Source organism: Balaenoptera borealis, assembly GCF_965194805.1.
Source record: "Balaenoptera borealis genome assembly, contig: HAP1_SCAFFOLD_332, whole genome shotgun sequence".
NCBI classification, from domain to species: domain Eukaryota; kingdom Metazoa; phylum Chordata; class Mammalia; order Artiodactyla; family Balaenopteridae; genus Balaenoptera; species Balaenoptera borealis.
The window spans coordinates 745,721-765,017 of record NW_028123860.1 but is presented as its reverse complement, the minus strand read 5'-3'; the positions used below and the strand labels follow the sequence as shown (position 1 = coordinate 765,017).

Here is a 19,297-nt window from a genome sequence, read left to right as displayed (position 1 = left end):
GTGTCAGACATGACCCAGCCCAAAGTCCACAAGGCATGCCATGAATGAGCAGTCTGGACACTGGTCATTAATAAGCAAACGAGGATGCATTCTGAGGTGGATCAAATGCATGGGAGAATTTCTTCCTGCAATCATCTCCCAGAAATCCTGACATAAGAAAAAAATTTACATAACCAACCACAAAAATTTCAAATAATACTTCAAGGCAATCACAGAAGAGATATCACAAATTAGCATGTTTATTTGCTAACTGCAATTATAATACTGACCTAAACAATTAGAGGGGTAAGCACGTATTATATTCAGCTTTATATCCTGCAGGTTAGTTTTTTTTTTTTTTGGTGTCATAATTGCTTATATTCTTGTCTTTTTACTCTTTGTAGAAGCTTCTTGAAAGGCCTCGCCATCTTGTCTCCCATATTGCCGTTAACACAGTTCCTTACGCTTAGTAGGCCCTCAGCAAAGGCTGCTGTGTTGCCTTCTCTCCTCTCCAGGTAACCTGATCAGGTATAATCACAGCTACATGGAGCAAAAAAGCGGGCACTTGTGAGCACTTACCTTGCGATGCTGTGGTCAAAGCAGTTTCGAAAGTGTGGCCCCCCAGCTCCCTTTATACTCCCAAATGCGCAAGCCCAGCACTCTAACGTGGCTGTATTGGGGGATCACCATTTACTCCTTAGATGTAAATGCATCGTAGCCCTGATCTTTCACTCTTGTTAAGTTACTTGGATAAATGACCAGCGGAGGCTGTATAATGCCAAGTCAGCTGCGTAGGGATTTTGACGTTGGACACAGATCTTGGAGACTTAGAGAGTTCTAGAGGCCGAGCAGAACTGGGGCAGAGTGTGCTAAGAAGGTCAGTGAAGGGCAGAGCCACAGGGTGAATTGTCAAGCGATGGATGATCAATAGCATGGATACTAAGTACGTCTCCTTTACCCAGCATCGTAAACATGAGGTGGTGTGCGCCTCTTCTCAGAAATCTCCGGAAAACATAAGATTGGCCATTTAACACATCCATTCTTTTTTTTAAAACGTTATTTTTTAATTGAAGTATATTTGATTTACAATGTTGTGTTAGTTTCAGGTATACAGCAAAGAGATTCATGTATGTGTATATATATATATATATATATATATATATATATATATATTATATATATATATATATATACACACACACGCACACACACACACACACACATATATATCTATATATTCTTTTTCAGATTCATATCCCTTATAGCTTACTACAAAATACTGAGTATAGTTCCCTGTGCTATACAGTAGGTCCTTGTTGCTTTTCTATTTTATATATAGTAGTGTGTATGTGTTAATCCCAAACTCCTAATTTATCCCCCACCTCCCTTTCCCCTTAGGTAACCATAAATTTGTTTTCTATATCTGTAGGTCTACTTCTGTTTTGTAAATAAGTTCATTTGTATCATTTTTTTTTTTAGATTCCACATATAAGGGATATCGTATATTTGTCTTTGTCTAGCTTACTTCACTTAGTGTGATAATCTCTAGGTCCATCTAACCCATCTATTCTTAGCCATTAATTTATTTTGTTAAAAAATCCATTGTAGATGGAAAACTTTCTAAAATGTATTATATATTATCTTGATTTATTTAATTTAGTATCTTGAATAGACTTCAACTTTTCCTTGATCACTCAGGGGCCTGGGAGGTGATGTAATAAAGTCGTCAGGGATATTATAGTTTCTTCGCGGATTTTACCCTGCACTAATTGTTCCTAGGTTGCAATGAATTTTTGTGTCACCTTTCTAGTTTTTATATCTACACCTTCACGGCAAGGTACTCAGCTGTATTCTGTCTGTGGTTAGTGTGTTTGCCTCTGTGAGCCCAATCTTCCTTTTTCTAATCTGCTATAGAATGGGAAACAGATGAGCAAGCTAAAGGAAAAAACAAACAAAAAAAAGGAGTCATAAGTTCCATGGGAAGTTCTAGAAGTTCTAATGGAAATACATGGTCTTTGTGACAACTCTTATGGTTGCTCGGGGTTGTTTTTTGGCTGAAACATAAGTAATGTTTGACTATGTAGGAATTACCATACATTTTAGAAGTTAGAGCCATTTACAGCAATACAGCCTGACTTGTTTATGTTGTATATGATCAATGTGTACTGAATTATACTCAATATTTTGTAATAACCTATAATGGAATATAATCTGAAAACAATAAAACTGAGTCACTTTTCTGTACACCTGAAACTAACACAATACTGTAAATCAACTATACTTCAATTAAAAAGAAAAAAAGATTCTCTAGTCTTCCAGTGGGTAGTCTCATATAGGTGAGGCATTTCCAAGGACAGTTTGCATTAGTCAAAATGAAATTGTGGACAAAGGAGAAACAGATAGGAATAGGACTTCCACGTAGCATTTTCCAAAGTAGATTTGACAGAATGCTGATTCTGAGAGAAACTGTGAAATAAAAGTTCCCGTGGCTAAATGAGTTCAGGAAATGTGGCCAACTCTATTCCCTGTTGCTGGAGATGCACCATAAATACTAGCATGCTAAGGGGCCTGAGAAGCCTTTCAGTAAAAAAATATGAAGAACTTTTTTGTACCTGGTGATCTGATGTTGGAACACCATCTTACTCCCTGCTTGAGAAAACAAGAGGAGAAGGCTGAAGGCTGCAATCCACAGAGAACTCGTCTCATTCTTAGTACCATTTGGCCCAGGAGAAAGCAACAGAGAATGATCAGGCATAAACACAGCTGCTTTTATCCAAGGGACAGTCTTTTGTATGTAACAGATGCTCAGTAGATTTTGTTCCTGTGTATAAATGAATAAGGACGATTCATGGGGAATCTGTGTTGAAAGAGGGCTGAAGTGATAAGGCAGAAAAGAATGGAATCATACTCAGTCTCACTTAATAGTAATAGTTTATATTTATTAAGAACTCACTACGTGCCAGGCTTTATCCATATTGGCTCACTTAAGCATCATAATAACTTTGTGGGGTAGGTGCTAACATCATTCCCATTTTATGGCTGAAGAAATTTGGGCCAGTGAGAGTTTAAATAAACTGCCTAAGGCCACACAACTAGTAAGTGGCAGAAATGGGATTCAAATCCTCTCTGGCTCTAGAGCCAATGCCTATAACCTTTCACTTTTGCAAGCCCATCACTTTTGAGTGCTGGCAATGGGGAAAGGAGATATGAAATAGGGACATTGCTCCAAAGGAGGAGATAATGGACATGGGAAGAGAGTACATAGACACGAAAAGATAAATTACTTTTCCAAGGTTAAGTGCCAAGATGAGTGAGATGCACAGTGGACTAGATGTATGGACAAGGTATTTAAAACCCATAAGGTATGTTGTGTATGTAAAATATTCTCGAATTGTTATTAATGATAATGATACTGCTTTGGAGGAGAGATCTGAAGGGGATGGTGACTGTGGAGATAATAATAATAATAATAAAAACTAATAATAATGCTTTTTGTAGTTCTTTCCAGTTTACATAGCACTTTTGTATATTTTATTATGCTTATTTTTCTCTGCAAGCCTTAGGGGGTTATACTGTTTATATTCTTATTATTCCCATTGTCCATATGGGGAACTGAGGCCTAAGGGAGTTAAGTGATTGACCAAAAGGCCCCACAGCTAGTAGGCAATGGAGCCAGAATTGGAATCCCAGGTTGCTGATTCCAAAGCCTCGCCTTTGCCTCTATCCTCTACTCTCTCTTAAAGGAGGCAGATTTTAAGAGTACAGGGAGGAGGTTCCAGGCTTAGGGAACGTAGGGATTGTGGTTAGAAACAAGACTTCCCAGGGTGTGTTTCAGGAAGGTGGAATGGGCAAGCCTGGATGGAAGGGTTGGGGGTAACACGGAGGTGAGGCTGGAGAAGTGGGCTGGGCTTGTCTGTGACGGGCTCCCAATGCCCATGGAAGGAGTCAGGACATTATTCTGAGATCATTGGGGAACCTTTCAAGGTTTTAAGCAGAAAAGTGAACGTGTGTGTGTGTGTGTGTGTGTGTAGACACACACATATATCTGAAGATTAGTATAGAACTGATGGTAGGATATAATGGAGAGGGAGAACCTGAGGTCCTAGAACCACTTAGCAACTATTTAGAAAATCTTGGTGTACAACTTGCCAAGATGATTATACAGGCTCTGATTTATGGGAGTAGGTGGGCAGTTAGAATTAACCCCTGGATGACCCTATAAATTCAGATGTGTGTTAAAATTCTCCATAGCACCAGAGGGCTGGCTTTCCCAGTGATTGTCCCCTGGTATCTCCGGGTCCATCCCGTAGGTTCAAGAAGAGTATTGTGTGGGCTTGAAGTTGTCTGCCTCACTGTCCCGTTTAGGCCTGGCAAAAAGAGAACCCCAGGAGGTGAAAGGAATATGTTTCTCTCATTTAAGACCTCTCTGAGCTCTAGACTTATTATTATTATTTTTAACATTTATTTATTTATTTAGGCTGCTCCAGGTCTTAGTTGCGGCATGTGAGATCCTCTTTGTGGCATGCGGGATCTTTAGTTGTGGCAGGCACGTGGGATCTAGCTCCCCGACCAGGGATCGAACCCGGGCCCCCTGCATTGGGATCGCAGAGTCTTACCCACTGGACCACTGGGAAGTCCTCTAGACTTATTTTTCGAGGCCCTATCCCACATTAGTATATTACAATCCTCTCAACATAATATTAAACATGCAAGTAATATCTATTTGCATTGAATATAAAAATAATCATGGTGTAAAATGAAGAGGGCCTTGATTAAGCAGTACAGAAATGAGATGTAAAAGGAAAGAGAAAACCCAAGGGATACCCTGAAGGCAGGATCCACAAGACTTTGATGATGCTGAGTTTGAGGAGGAAAAAGGAATCAGAGGATCCTACCTTTCATCCAGCCCTCATTGCAGCCTAGAAATCTAGGGGCATGATACCTGCCCAGGAGAAATAGTGAAGGGGGGGAAATAGGAATTTCGATTTTGGACAGATTGAGATTGAGATGATGGTGATATCCAGCTAAGTAGGTAGAGATAAGGATTCAAAGTTTACATACAGGAGACATTAAGACTGAAGATGTAGGTCTGTGAGTATGAGGGTGTCACCTGTATGCAGTTGATAGTTGAACTTATTAAGGAAGCTGGGTTCTCAGAGAAAGGCTGCATGTTGAGGAGGTGAGAGGCCGAAATGAAGACAAAAAGAGTGGGAAAAAGAAAAGGTTATTCTTCAGGTAAACAAATACCTGAGTGAGATCTTTCTGGAGTCAAAAGAGCCACGTGGATCCATATTTTACTTCTGTCATTTACTGCCATAAATGGCAAGTCCCATCACCTCTCTTCGCAGCTGTGATGTTTTCTCCTTCTGCTGCAAAATCAGAAACATAATTCTGTTTCTGCCCAAGTCATGGGGATAGTGTGGGGATCAAATGAGATACTGTCAAGATGTGGCTGTCTCCGCAGGCAGTCTCTTTCCAGCCAGTGCCAAACAGTATGCTTCAATCTGTATCAACCTTGACACAGACCTTGGCAAATAATCCACTAGCACAAAAAACATAAGTGAGCAATGCAGGCTTTACTGAAGATTTTGTAGAGCAGACTAGAAGAGGATTATATTACATCCCCTAAAGTATTCAGTTTCCATCAGCAATGACTTCCACGAAGTCCACTTTCCGTCACACTGATGCAGGTGGTTGATTTCCTTTCTTCCCCTGAGGTGTCTGCCCGACCCCTACGGGTACTCAGTTGTTCCTCTGTTACATGGGGCCCTTTAGCTCTGCCATTGACCTGCATGCCTACTCATCTGGTTACTCAACAAAATAAAAGTCCTCAAGTAAAGAACACCACTTTTATCCTTAGCAAGTTTGGTGATCACCTATTTTTACTCATATATTCCCCTTGGGAGCTTCAGCTTTATCCCACCACTATGCCCTGTAGTCCCCAGCTCACACCCCACACCATCATTCCATCTCTCCCAACCCTGAGAGGAGTTCTGTCAATGAGGGTTTTCTCCAGTCTTGTTACAAAATCATTTTGTCAACTCTAAAGTGATGGGAACTTCATTATTAGTGTCAGAAGAAGTCAAGGGAGGTGGTATTTTCGAGAGGGTGGTATTTTCAAGAGAGAGGATATAGTAAAAAGCTCTACAGGGAAGATGGAGAAAAGGAGAACCATGAAAAGGGCATTGGGTCAGTCAGAGAGGTGATCCTGACATTAATGTCAGCAGGATGGTGGGGGTGGAAGCTTTGAAGGCAAGGATTAAGGAGTGAGCAGGTGTTAAGGAGGAAAACGTTTTCCTGATTTCCCTGGGAGCAAATCTCTCCACCAATCATTATATAAGGCGCATTCAGAGGAAATGCAGATTTGGATGGAGAAAGCAGCAGCAGGGCCAAATAGGCCCAGGAAACAAGTGTAATCAAGTTCATTTCGCAGAGGGCTACTTGAGAAGAAAGGGCAGTTAATTGTGCTGATAGGAGGATCATCCCTTACCCGTTACAACTATCTAAGAGCTATGTAACAGATGAAATTTCCAAAAGCAGCAAGAAGTTCCCCAGCCAGAAACAGAAATTTCTGGGCAAAAGTCACAGGACAGGTATATTAGTGAATGATACAAATTTATATTGAATCGCCTAATTAAAAATATTGAGTGAGAATATTAGATCCAGAACTAGAGGAGAACCTTGAATATTACCTAATCTAACCCTGATGTTACAGAATCAGAAACTGAGGTTCTGGACAGGTTACCTAATTAATGCTAATTAATTAGACAGACCCCCTTCCCATTCTACTCTCAGATCCAAGAGCGCTAGTTCAGAACTCTTTCAAGTGCAATACATAAACTTCCATACTGCTGGCATTTCTACACTACAATTTTGCAAAGCAAAAAGTTGATGGGCGATTATCCAGAGAAATATTTATACTGATTTTCCTTCAATCAGTGAGGACATAGATTTATCAGTTTTACAGGTTGGAAAACTGAGGCTTGGCAAGATTAAGTGACTAGTCATACAGCTAGTAAGTGGCAGAATGGGAGCTAGAACAAGTCTGGTTTGAATCCAAGTCCAGTTTGTGTTTTCACTACAAGACAGCTGTTTCTGGCTTTGCAAGATCCTGTTAAGACACTAACGCTCTCAGAATTATACATACTTCTCAGAATTACACGCAAACGAGGCATCCTTCTCTGAAAATATCATGGAGAGAGTGTGTGCATGGCCTGGGAACATTGTGTTCAGAGAAGAAATTCTACCAGTTAGGTCTGTCCAGTAAACTGGAGACTTTCTTATCTGGCTTATTAGACTTTCTAATCTTGACTGATGCCTGTGAGACTTAGCGTCCATGTCATTTGCCCATTTTTGTCTAGTAGTTGTATTTTTTTTGTTGGTTTCTTCAGTGCTTAAAGCCTCATTAGAACTAAGAAACGCGTGATCAGTTACTTTTAATTTCAACTGTTGGGGTATGAAACAACATAGCCTAAAAAAAAAAAAAAGATTTTATGCCCTTGGCTAGGCATAGCCCAAATGCATATTTACATTGTTAAGAGCTGCATGATAATGTAGTGACTAAGAGTGGACTTTGAGAGTCAGAATACTGAGGTTCAAATCCTGACTTCACTATTTAAACTATTTGAATTTGCGCAACTTATTCTACTTTTCTGAGCCTCAGTTTCTTCATCTGTAAAATGGGGATGATAACAATACCTAACTCATGGGGTTCTTGTGACAACTGAGTTAATAAATGCATGATAGGCTACTTTTTGAAAGTGACATGGAGTGGGTGAGGCCATGTCAACAGCAGAGCCTGAGACTTAGAAGCCAGGAACTTTCTCTAGAGAATGTACCAACCGTTGCCTGTGCCAGAGGGCTCTGGAAGCCAGGACAGCATCTTCTATGTTGTTCTTTCATCTCTTTTTTGTTGCTGTTTGGTAAGGCCCATCAGCTGACCACAGCCTCACTACTGGCCATCCAGCCCTCCCATTCTACCCACTACATATAGCCAATTTCCTCTCCAGATGGCCCAGAACACTCTTAAGTCACCGCCACCCCCCACCCCCCACCCCCTCATTCCACACACTCACAACAATAAAACAAGACGAGGAAAATGGAGCCTAGATACCTCAAAGCAGGGTGACCAACCTTCCTAATTTGCTTGGAATTGAAGAGATTCCTGAGACTTCAGTTTTAAAATCAGGACAATCCTGGGCAAACCCAGATAAATTTATCACCCTACCCAAAAGGTGGTTGGGGGTATGATGGCAAAATCCTCAAACTTGACCAAGATGGGGCTAGATGGAACCAGCTTGAGATCTCTCACAAAACCAGGATGGTGATGAAATTCACATATGGAATTGCTAATTTTGAAGCTGTAATGCACAGAGCCGGTAACAGGGAGCATGCACGTATTCAATTGTTTATTCATCAAACATTCATTGAGGGCTTACTACATGCTGGGAAGATTTTAAGCACTAGGGAACAGAACAGGCAAAGTCTCTGCCCTCATGGAAACTCTATTCTAGTGTGTGTGTATGTGGGGACAGACAACAAACAAACAGATATCAAATGTCAATTAGTGATAAATTGTCTGAAGGAAAGGAAAATTAGGATAAGGAAACAGTGGCTGTGTGGGTTTGAAATGGATCAATCAGGATAAGTTTCTCTAAAGAGATGATATTTGAGCACTTAGAGGAAGAGCTAGCCAGGAGAATATCAACGGGGCACAGTATTCCAGGCAGAGGAAACAAATGCAAAGGCTCTGGGAGGGGAACTTGCCTGCACAGGAACAGAATAAAGGCCAGTAGGGCAGGGATGAAAGGAGCCAGGGATACAGTAGCAAGGAATGAAGTGGCAGAAGCGGCTAGGGGCCAGAGGCTTAGAGCCTTGCAAACTAAGGTAAGGATTTAGGGTTTTAAATGCCAGCTGTTATTATAAAGGTAACGCTATTCTTCCGTATTCTCTGCTGAGCGTTGGCTCTGTTATCTGCTGTTTTTCTACTCAGCTTTGCTTCACTCTGTCAAACAAAACGTTTAGCTGCTCTTCATTTAGCAAATGGCTTATAAAGACACCGTTCCAGGCATTGGGGATTAGAAGTTGGTTCTCTCCAACAGCTTACCATCTAGTTCGGGGAGGGTGGGTGGATCACAGTATTGAAAACACGTGAAAAAATCAGCAGCCGTGGACTTCCAAGGAAACAGCCGGTAACTACCGAGAAGAAAGGCGGTTTCAATTTCCCAGAGAGGTGAGGAGTTGCTTCCGGTGCGCCCCGGGGCATCATGGGAGGGGTGCGCCCCGGGGCATCATGGGAGGGGTGCGCCCCGGGGCATCATGGGAGGGGTGCGCCCCGGGGCATCATGGGAGGGGTGCGCCCCAGGGCATCATGGGAGGAGTGCGCCACCGGGGAAGGAAAGGCTGGAAGTGATTCCGCCAGGGTTGGGACGAGCCTGGAGACGGTGAGGGGCCCTGGCCGGTGAGTGTACGTTTGGAGTTTGTGAGAGAGGCAGGCGTTTCTCGTCAGCTCCACGATTCCAGAGCTTAACTGTGCGTGTGGTGGGAGGGTGTGAAGCCGGAAGTGGTGAGGGAATTCGAACCCCAGGCACTTGACGTGACTGGGCCACAAGGAAATTTCTGAAAAGTCTCAAGTCGCCAAATTCCATTTGAAGTTTTTCAGTACGTTTGTAGGCGTTTTATTACATTGCATAGACATGTACTTATGTAATATATAGGGCTAAATCCATTTTTGGGTACTAAAAACTGTGGGTATCAATAGAATTATTTTTCAGAATATACCGGAAAAAAATATGATTCTGTTGCTCCAGAGATACCACCTTTCCCATCCATCCTCTTAACAACATTTTTCATAATTTGAGGGCTCCCCCTGTGTTGTACCTCAGTTGCCCCGAGAGAGAGCCATAAGCCGTTGTTTCTGTGAGGAGCTGAGAAAAGAGCCCGCCCTCTTGGGAAGGTCAGGCTACTATAATATAAGAAAAGCCCTGTTTTGGGTGTGTTCCCCAAGGGGAATGTTTTTCTCCTTCATCAGCGAAGAGGCTTTCTTTTTCTCTCGTGGGCTCCGGAAGCAGCATCTTGGTGGCGCTTGGAGCCAGGAGGGAGGAATCAGGCTGGTAAATTCCATCCTTAAGGAAGTAAGGTTCTTTGCATCTGCCCACAGCTGATTCTTCAGCCTCCCACTTAGGAAAATGGGACCGACTAAGTCCGCAGTGAAGGTGCCTGGGGACACTGGTGTCAATGTAACATGTGCCCAAACCTCTGTCACAGCCAGGAGGCAGAATTTAAGTTTGCTCACCGACAGCTGCTGTGTTAGCCCTGGAATGGTAATGCTTACCGAAAACTTGGCTGAAAGGCAACAGCTTTTAGTAGTTGTGCTAATGGTCTCGTCCATCAAATGACCCTCTCCTCTTCACCTTTCTCTTGTCAGTTATACCCATGTCTTTGACGAGAATTGGATATGAAGTCCTCTTAAGAAGCACGTTCCTTTTATTTATTGTATTTAAAGAACACGAGCCTTTAAAAAAATTCTCAAAGTGAGGTACACATTGTAGAAAGATTGAAAAACATAATCAAACATACTGAAGGAAAAATTTAAATCACTCCTAAGATTTTAGCATAGAAGTAATCTCTACCGGAATTTGGATTAAGTCCTTTTACACTTTTTTTTATGTTTGTAAACACATACACAGTTTTGTTTTGTTTTTTTAAACACGTGCTTTAAACAAATACACAATTAGGGTATCAGCCTGTAAGCATGGTTTTGTATTCTGCCTTTGCAACTTAACAGATTCTGGGAAATTTTACCATGATATTAACTCTTCTTCTACATCATGATTTTTAATAGTTACATATCGTTCCATCCTATGACTGTACTCAGTTTTCTATTTTGGGGCACCTAAGGTGCGCTAATTTTTTTTTCTTTTAAATATTCCTGTAAACATATGTGTGCATATGTTTATGCATATCTTGACGATATTTATAGAATAGACTTTCTGGGCAAAGGGTATGACTGTTTTAAGGTTTGCAGTAGTACAATGCCTGTTATTAGAGTCTCCACAGTAGTGATGTGGCATAAGAAAACAATAAGTATTCTCTAATGATCGTTACGGAGCCCAAGCTCATATTGCTTGCCGCACAACAGGTCAACAAATCGAGAGACGAGTGGTTGGGGCAAGGCATAGTGACTTTATTCGGAAAGCCAGCAGACCAAGAAGATGGTGGGCTAGGGTCCTCAGGTAAGATGGGCTAGAACCATCTTCCCCGAGGTAGAATTCAGGCTTTTTTTATACTAAAAGGGGAGGGAGTGTTGTTAGCTGTTGCAAACTTGGTGTCGGAATCCTTTGTTCTTGTAGCTGTCCACTTAGGTCAGGTCATGCTGTTCCTGTAAACCTCCCAACAAGACAAACGTTATTCTCTGTTCTGCAACTTTTTATCTCTCTATGAATGGAAAAGTGTTACACCTGTAAAGGCCAGAGCCTTGAGAATTGGCTATCCTGTATATTTCAGGCTATAGACAACATTAAGTTGTAGCAAAAACAAAGTACAAAGGTTAAAGTAAAAGAAACAGATCTGATATGGAGTCAGTTTTGTTATTCCCTAGTACATGAGCATACTGATTATCAGGTGTTGTAAATATGCAATAGTCAGTGCAACATGACTGCAAAATAAAATGACAAATACTGCAAAATTTTCAGAATTTAATGAAGTTGATGAAAGTGGTATTAGAAACCTGCTTGAATTTTGCAAAGCCACTGGCCAGGGTGATGCAGCAGCACTGAACTAGTTAATAATTATAAAACTCTGAACATGGACAATGATGATCCAATAAGTGCTTCAAGGGAGTGAGTTTAGGATCAAAGGATTAGGAAGACCCTTAAAATATCAATGAAGACATCATACAGTTTTTGCAAAAAAGGACATTCTTTATGATTGCATTGCAAAAGTTAAACATAAAGGGTGCCACATCATACAAGATTGTGAGAAGGATGTTCCTTTCCTCCCAACTCCAACATTGATTCATTCTTTGTTCTAAGAATTAACAGAGATGCAGTTGTAACGTAAATCTTGTGAAGTATAAGAGAAAATAAATTTATTTCAGTAGTTCTGGCTTGATTTTTATGATAAAATCCCAATCAGACTTTTTCCCCACAATTTACTGTGTAATTTTGGACTTCATTTTAATTAATTTCGATTCACCTTAAGTGGTTGTTTTCTGAGGTACATGATTGTTGATGTAGAAAATCCCAAAGAATTTCCCCCCAAACTCAGAACTATGAAGTGAGTTCAGTAGGGTTTCAGGGTATAACATAAACATACAAAAATCAGTTGTATTTCTTTAGGCTGTATGCTAGCAGTGAACACGTGGACACCAAAATTAGAAATACAGGGACTTCCCTGGTGGCGCAGTGGTTAAAAATCTGTCTGCCAATGCAGGGGACACAGGTTTGATCCCTGGTCCGGGAAGATCCCACACGCCATGGAGCAACTCAGGTCGTGCACCACAACAACTGAGCCTATGCTCTAGAGCCCGAGAGCCACAACTACTGAAGCCCGTGTGCCTAGAGCCCGTGCTCCACAACAAGAGAAGCCACCGCAGTGAGAAGCCTGCGCATCGCAATGAAGAGCAGCCCACGCTCGCTGCAACTAGAGAAAGCCTGCGTGCAGCAACAAAGGCCCAATGCAGCCAAAAAAAAAAAAAAAAAAAAAAACAAAAACAAGAAGTACAATACAATTTACAATTACTTAAAAACAAAAAGAAAGAAAAAGAATTTAGGTGTAAATCTAACAAAACATGTACAGGACTTGTATGCTGGAAACTGTAAAACAAGGAAGACAGAAATTGAAGAGGATCTGAATAAATGGAAAAACATACTTTATTCACGAATTGGAAGAATCAATATAGTAAGCTAATTTTCCCCAAACTGGTAAATAGATTTAATGTAATTCCTATCAAAAATTATAACTCTGGCTTTAAAGTTGGACATACAGTATCTTAATTATTATTTTCCCAAAGCACTATAATTGTAGTATTTCCCCCAATGAAAAATTTTTACAGCTTTATGGGGATATAATTGATGTATAACGAACTGTACATATTTAAAGAGTCTCGACACATGTATACACTGTGACACCATCATCTGAATCAAGATAATGAACATGTCCATCACCCGCAAAGTTTCCTCCTGGTCCTTTGTAATACATCCTACTGTCCTTCTGTGCCTCCCATAAATCCTGCCTCTCTATCCCTAGGCAACCACTAGTCAGCTTTCAGTCACTATAGATTCATTTTTTTTTCCCTAGAATTTTATATAAATGGAATAATAGAGTCTACACTTTTTTGGTCTGGCTACTTTCCATCAGCATTATTATTTTGAGATCCATCCATGTTTTTGTGTGTGTTAATAGTTTATTTTTATCATTTTAAAAAAAAATTTATTTATTTTATTATTTTATTTATTTATTGTTTCTGGCTGCATTTGGTCTTCGTTGCCGCGGGCGGGCTTTTCTCTGGTTGCGGCGAGCTGAGGCTACTCTTCGTTGCGGTGTGCGGGCTTCTTATTGCGGTGGCTTCTCTTGTTGTGGAGCACGGGCTCTAGGTGCGTGGGCTTCAGTAGTTGTGGCTCTCGGGCTCTAGAGCGCAGGCTCAGTAGTTGTGGTGCATGGACTTAGTTGCTCCACGGCATGTGGGATCTTCCTGGACCAGGGCTCGAACCCGTGTCCCCTACATTGGCAGGCGGATTCTTAACCACTGCGCCACCAGGGAAGCCCAATAGTTTATTTTTTATCATTTTGTAGTATTACATTATATGGATTTACCACAATGTGTTTATCCATTCACCTGTTAATGGCCATTTGGGTGGTTTTCAGTTTGGGGCTATTACAGATAAATATGCTGTGAATATTTGTGTGGACATACGTTTTCATTTCTCTTGAGTAAATACCTAGAAGTGGAACGACTGGAACAAATGGGTAATTTCTTAACTTTTTAAGAGGCTGCCAAACTATTTTCCAAAATGGTTATGCTGTTTTACATGACCACTAGCTGGTGTGAGAGGTCCAGTACCTCCACCTCTTGGCCAACACTTGGACTTTTAGTCATTGTAATAGGTGTGTTGTGATATCTCATTATGTTTTAATTATTAGTCCCCTAATGATTCATGATGAGCATTTTTCATGTGCTCTGTGTATATCTTCTTTGGTGAAATGTTTGTTTAAATCTTTTGGTTCTTTAAAAATTGGGTGATTTGTTTTCTTTTTAGTGAAGATATAGATTTCTGTATGTATTCTAGACACAAGTCCTTTATCAGGGGTATAATTTGCAAATACTTTTTCTCAGTCGGTGGCTTGTCCTTTCATTCTGTTTAACAGTGTTTTTCAAAGTGCAGAAACTGAATTTTGATGAAATCCAGTTTATCAATTTTTTCTCTCATGGCTTGTGCTTTTGGTGTTGGCATCTAAGAAATCTTTGTGTAAACCAAGGTCACAAAGATTTACTCTTATGTTTACTTCTAGAAGTTTTTGTGATTCTCCTTGTGGTTTCCTCTTTGATCCAAAATTTAATTTAGGAGAGTATTTTGAATTTTTTTGTTTTAAACTGTTATTAATTTTAGACATTTTTGCGATTGAGGCCTGTGCAGTTTATACTGTAAAGGAGTGAGGCTGATAGGGGTTGAGAGGCAAGGGAGTGTGGATGGTAGAAGGTGGAAGAGGGACAGGAGTGCATAAAGTACAATTTTTGTCTAGATTGCATTTTTGTTCTAATGCTTCCTCTCTTTCTAGATACCAAACTCCTCATGTTTATACTGAACTAAATCTATCTTGTTTTATCCTTCCTCTTTTCATAAGTCCTTTCTCTCTCTCTCTCTCACCCACTCATCCATCCAATCTGTCAGAAAACCCTATGTGCGCCACCTTCACAGTACATCTAGAATCCATCTGCTTCTCGTCATCTCCCAGTGCCTATCTCCCTGGTCTAAGCCACTGTCATTTTTTATCTTTTATTTTGCAGTAGGCTCCTAACTGGTCTCACAGTTTCGACCTCTGCCCCCTTCAGTGTATTCTCAATGCAGCAGAGTGATTCTTTTTTTTTTTTTTTAAAGACTTATTTATTTATTCATTTTGGCTGTGTTGGGTCTTCTTTGCTGCGCACGGGCTTTCTGTAGTTGCGGCGAGAGGGGGCTACTCTCCCTTGCGGTGCAGAGGCTTCTCATTGCGGTGGCTTCTCTTGTTGTGGAGCACGGGCCCTAGGTGTGAGGGCTTCAGTAGTTGCAGCATGCGGGCTCAGTAGTTGTGGCTTGCAGGCTCTAGAGCACAGGCTTAGTAGTTGTGGTGCATGGGCTTAGTTGCTCCGCGGCATGTGGGATCTTCCAGGACCAGGGCTTGAACCCGTGTCCCCTGCATTGGCAGGCAGATTCTCAACCACTGCGCCACCAGGGAAGTCCCCAGAGTGATTCTTTTAAAATGTGTGTTAATATCACTCCTCTGCTCAAAACACTCCAAAGATTTCCCATCTCACTCTGAGTGAAGAAAAAAGTCCTCAGGTTGCCCTGAAGCCCTACATGATCCCTGGGGTCCCAGGTTCCTCTCTTATGCCGTAACTATCTTGCTCATTCTCCTCTAGCCCTGCTGGCCTCCTTCCTGTCCCTGGGACATGCCAAACTGCCCCTGCCTCAGGGCCTTTGCATTTTCTTTTGTTCCCTCTGCCTGGAATACTCTTGCTTCCTTCAGGTCTCAGCTCAAATGTGTTTTTCTTAGGCCTTGCTTGACTCCTCTCTACATAGTACTAACTGCCTCCCTCTTACTTTTTTTATTTCTCATGAGCACTTACCTGACACGTTACGCAGCTTCTTATTTTTTTTGTAGATCTTTTTACAAAAATTTTATGTTGGAGGATAGTTGATTAACAATGATGTGTTAGTTACAGGTGTACATCAGAGTGATTCACTTATACCCATACAAGTATCCATTCTTTTTCAAATTCTTTTCCCGTTTAGGTTATTACAGAATACTGAGCCGAGTTCCCTGTGCTATACACTAGGTTCTTGTTGATTATCTATTTTAAATATAGTAGACACAGCTTCTTATTTGTTGACTGCCTTTCTTTCCTTGCAGAATATAAGTTCCCAGAGGGAGGGAACTATGCTTTGTTCACTGCTATTCCCATAGTACTGAGAGCAGGGCCCGGCGCATAGTAGATGCTCAGTAACCACCCGTGGAGTGGGTGCATGAGTGTGTCCTGTCTGAAGGCGTAACCTCAGTGAGTGGTTTCCTTAGCCAGTTGTAACAATCTAGAGAGACTTAATAAAATTACGTCCAGTAAAAGATAATTGTGTGTGTGTGTGTGTGGTGGAGCTGGAGATGGGAAAGGGGATGCGGGGTGGTGAGGGAGGTACAGATATTGAATGTTCCACAAAGCCATATATAATGTTAGAATAATAATAGCTAGGTGAGAACTGTGTTTGAGAATAAGTAATTTTGGAAGTAAATGAGTCTGGTTCAGTTTATCAGTTCACTGTAGTTTTTATTTATTCAACATGAAGAGAAAAACATCACAAAGCAAGTGACCCAAAATAGCACATTTTGTGCATTTCTTCAGCCCCTTGGCAGCATCAGGCAGATGTGTTCACTCTGCACTGACTTGTGTGTGAATCTTCCGGCTCTTCACCCGCAGCTTGTTGACCTGGGACTCGGCAATGTCAGCCCGTTCCTTGGCCTCCTCCAGCTCGTGCTGGAGCTTGCGGAATTTGGCAAGATTAGCATTGGATTGTTCCTCCTAAGAATAAAGTTGTGAGAGTTAGACTTTGTGGTTCTCATTGCACTTGTCACAAACAGGATTATTTCCTCAACTCAGATATTTCCTTCTTACGGTTTGTTTGTCATATCTGATTTCAAATCCAGACAGAACTTGTAACTTCAGTTACATTTTTTACTCTAAAGAATGAAAGAAGAAATAGTTTTGAAATGGAAGAGACGAGCTCATTATGTCAAACCCATGTATACGTGCAGTCTACTTACGATGTATGGAGTGAGTGGAAAGGAGGAAGAGACCCATGTGCGCTCGCTCACAGAGGTTAGACAGTAAATGTAAGGTCAAATTCTGACTTTGGGAAAATCCCAGTTGAAGTGTTTTTGCCATATATTTTAACTCTGGTATACAGAGACGCTGCGGGTGGGGGGATGGGGATAGGAAGAAATTATGCCCTTTGTTGGTTGCACTTACTACCATTCGTGCCTCTCCCTTTCGTGTTCCCTTTTCTTACCTCTTACCCACTACATTGTGTCTGGAAGAGTGGGGAACAACCAGGAAAAGTGAAGCTGGAGAATCTCCCAACACATCCTAATTTGCTACAGCGAATGTGCAGGGATAAGTCCCTGCTGATGACAGTGGTAGTGAGGGAAGGAGTCAGCTGGGGTAAAAGATTTCTGTTTGGCTTTTGGGAACAATTGATTTTGTGCATTTCTAGAGGGAGAGGAATATTTATCCTGGTGTTAGATTTTCTGCTGGATATTCTTTGCAGCTATCAAGTAAGGTGGGTTATTTGGAATTTTCTTTTTTTCCCCCAACCCCTACAAATTGCTTAATAATAAAAATATCTCGTCTTGAGGTCTTATTCTATAATTAGGATTTGGGGGTAAATTCATATTTATATCCTCTCTCTTAAAATAAGAATGACATATTCTTACTTGGTCTCTTTCTTTCTCATTAACACATTCTCTTAATATACTTTCTACCCCCAACGAAGTTTCCTTCTTCCCTCAAGGGCTTAAAGATACTTACAGCCTCCTCAGCTTGTCTCTTGTATGATTTCACCTTTGCCTGTAATTTATCTACCAGGTCTTGCAGCCTGAGAACATTCTTGCGGTCTTCCTCAGTCTGGAAGTTTGAAAAAAATGGTCTGCATTGAATCCAACAAAATCAACCCACTACAGGTGGTGAAGTAAATCACTTTGATATGATGGCAGGTGGGCCTGGGGTAAATGTGGTCAACTCTGAGGCTTCCTTCATAGTATTAACAGTAGCCACTCTTGTTAAATGTCCACTGTGTGCAGGCACTATATTGGAGAGTTATACACGTCTCTAATCCTTACCTGCCTACTCTGGTGAGTAGATGTTTTTATTCTATTTTACAGGTGATGAATTAAGGTTGAGAGTGTTAGGTAACCTATCCGAGTTTAAAAAGTAAGAGGCCAAACTAGGACTAATACCAGTTTATCTGTCTTTGAAACCTGTATTCTTTCCTCACTTACACGATTTTCTAAAGGCCTTCCTGATTTTCCTAGCTTAGGAAAGGGTCTGTGATAGGTGATTGTGTCATTTGCCCCTTATGTATATCGAGTTAACATGTAGCTATTTGTGAGTACCACATAGTCACCAGGTTTTCAATTTCCCTTTGTGCAGGAAGTCTGGATATTCTAGAAAGCTCTTCCCCTTACCTGGTAGGTGAGTTCCTTTACTCTTCTCTCGTGTTTCCGCAAACCTTTAACAGCCTCAGCATTACGTTTCTGCTCACTTTCAACCTACCTCTCCTTCAAGCTCACGTACCAACAATCAAGAAAGATACTTATATAGTCAGTCTTGGGGGATGTTAATTAACTCAGGACCTACTGACGATATTGGGTGGCTGTCCCCAGCCACAGGATAAGGATGGGAGTCAATATACAAGAAGAGAGAAGGATCGGGGAGTGCCGTTTTCACTTTCCGGATTCAGAGAGATTGAGAGACCCACCCTGGCCTCCAGCTTCTGGATGTGCTTCTTGCCACCCTTCAGGGCCAGCTGCTCAGCCTCGTCCAGGCGGTGCTGCAGGTCCTTCACCGTCTGCTCCAGGTTCTTCTTCATCCGCTCCAGGTGGGCGCTGGTGTCCTGCTCCTTCTCTGTCAGCTCCTCGGCCATCATGGCCGCCTGGTTAAGTTCACAAGAGGCAGCAGTGGGCCACCCACCCCTCCTATGCGGGCACACGGAGGGTGCTGTGAGGCTGGTACTAGGCACGCTGATGCTTTCCTCCTTGCCGCAGCCACCGCTGATGCTGCATGGTTCCCCTCCCACTTTGCCTCTGCTGAGGCTCCGTCTCCTTCCGTCTCTCCGGGAAGCCACCACTGACTGAATGCAGGGGTGAGGAGAGGAAACCTACTTGCAGGTCCCAAAGGGGCGGCGTAGAAGCCCCTTTCTTATCTCCAGACAGCATCTCTGATAAGAAAGAATGGAGCGCACATGCGTGACGGCCTTCTTGGCCTTCTCCTCTGCATTTTTGGACTCCTGGATAGACTTCTCCACCTCTGCCTGGCATTGGGCTATGTCAGCTTCCAGTTTTTTCTTGGTAT

The 19,297-nt window shown here is 41.7% G+C and overlaps 1 protein-coding gene and 1 long non-coding RNA gene across 3 annotated transcripts in view; both read right to left on the bottom strand.

Annotated features, from left to right (window-relative positions):
* Window positions 1-16,424: 16,424 nt before the first annotated feature.
* LOC309621351 lies at window positions 16,425-18,518 on the bottom strand. 2 transcript variants are annotated; one of them, XR_014239955.1, is made up of 3 exons: window positions 18,412-18,518; window positions 17,756-17,851; window positions 16,425-16,750 (listed from the first exon to the last, which is right to left on the bottom strand). It is a non-coding gene; the product is annotated as an uncharacterized lncRNA (long non-coding RNA). The 2 variants fall into 2 exon arrangements; XR_014239956.1 differs by lacking the exon at window positions 18,412-18,518 and having other exon boundaries at window positions 17,756-18,401.
* Window positions 18,519-18,756: 238 nt separating this feature from the next.
* The window catches only part of LOC309621350 (myosin-8-like), a gene marked incomplete at its 3' end in the record, with an annotated part of 56,840 nt that continues 56,299 nt past the window's right edge, over window positions 18,757-19,297 (bottom strand). The window contains exon 4 of the mRNA XM_082408876.1: window positions 18,757-18,857. Within this exon, the coding sequence (XP_082265002.1) occupies window positions 18,757-18,857 (101 nt within the window). The remainder of the gene's footprint in view (window positions 18,858-19,297) is intronic.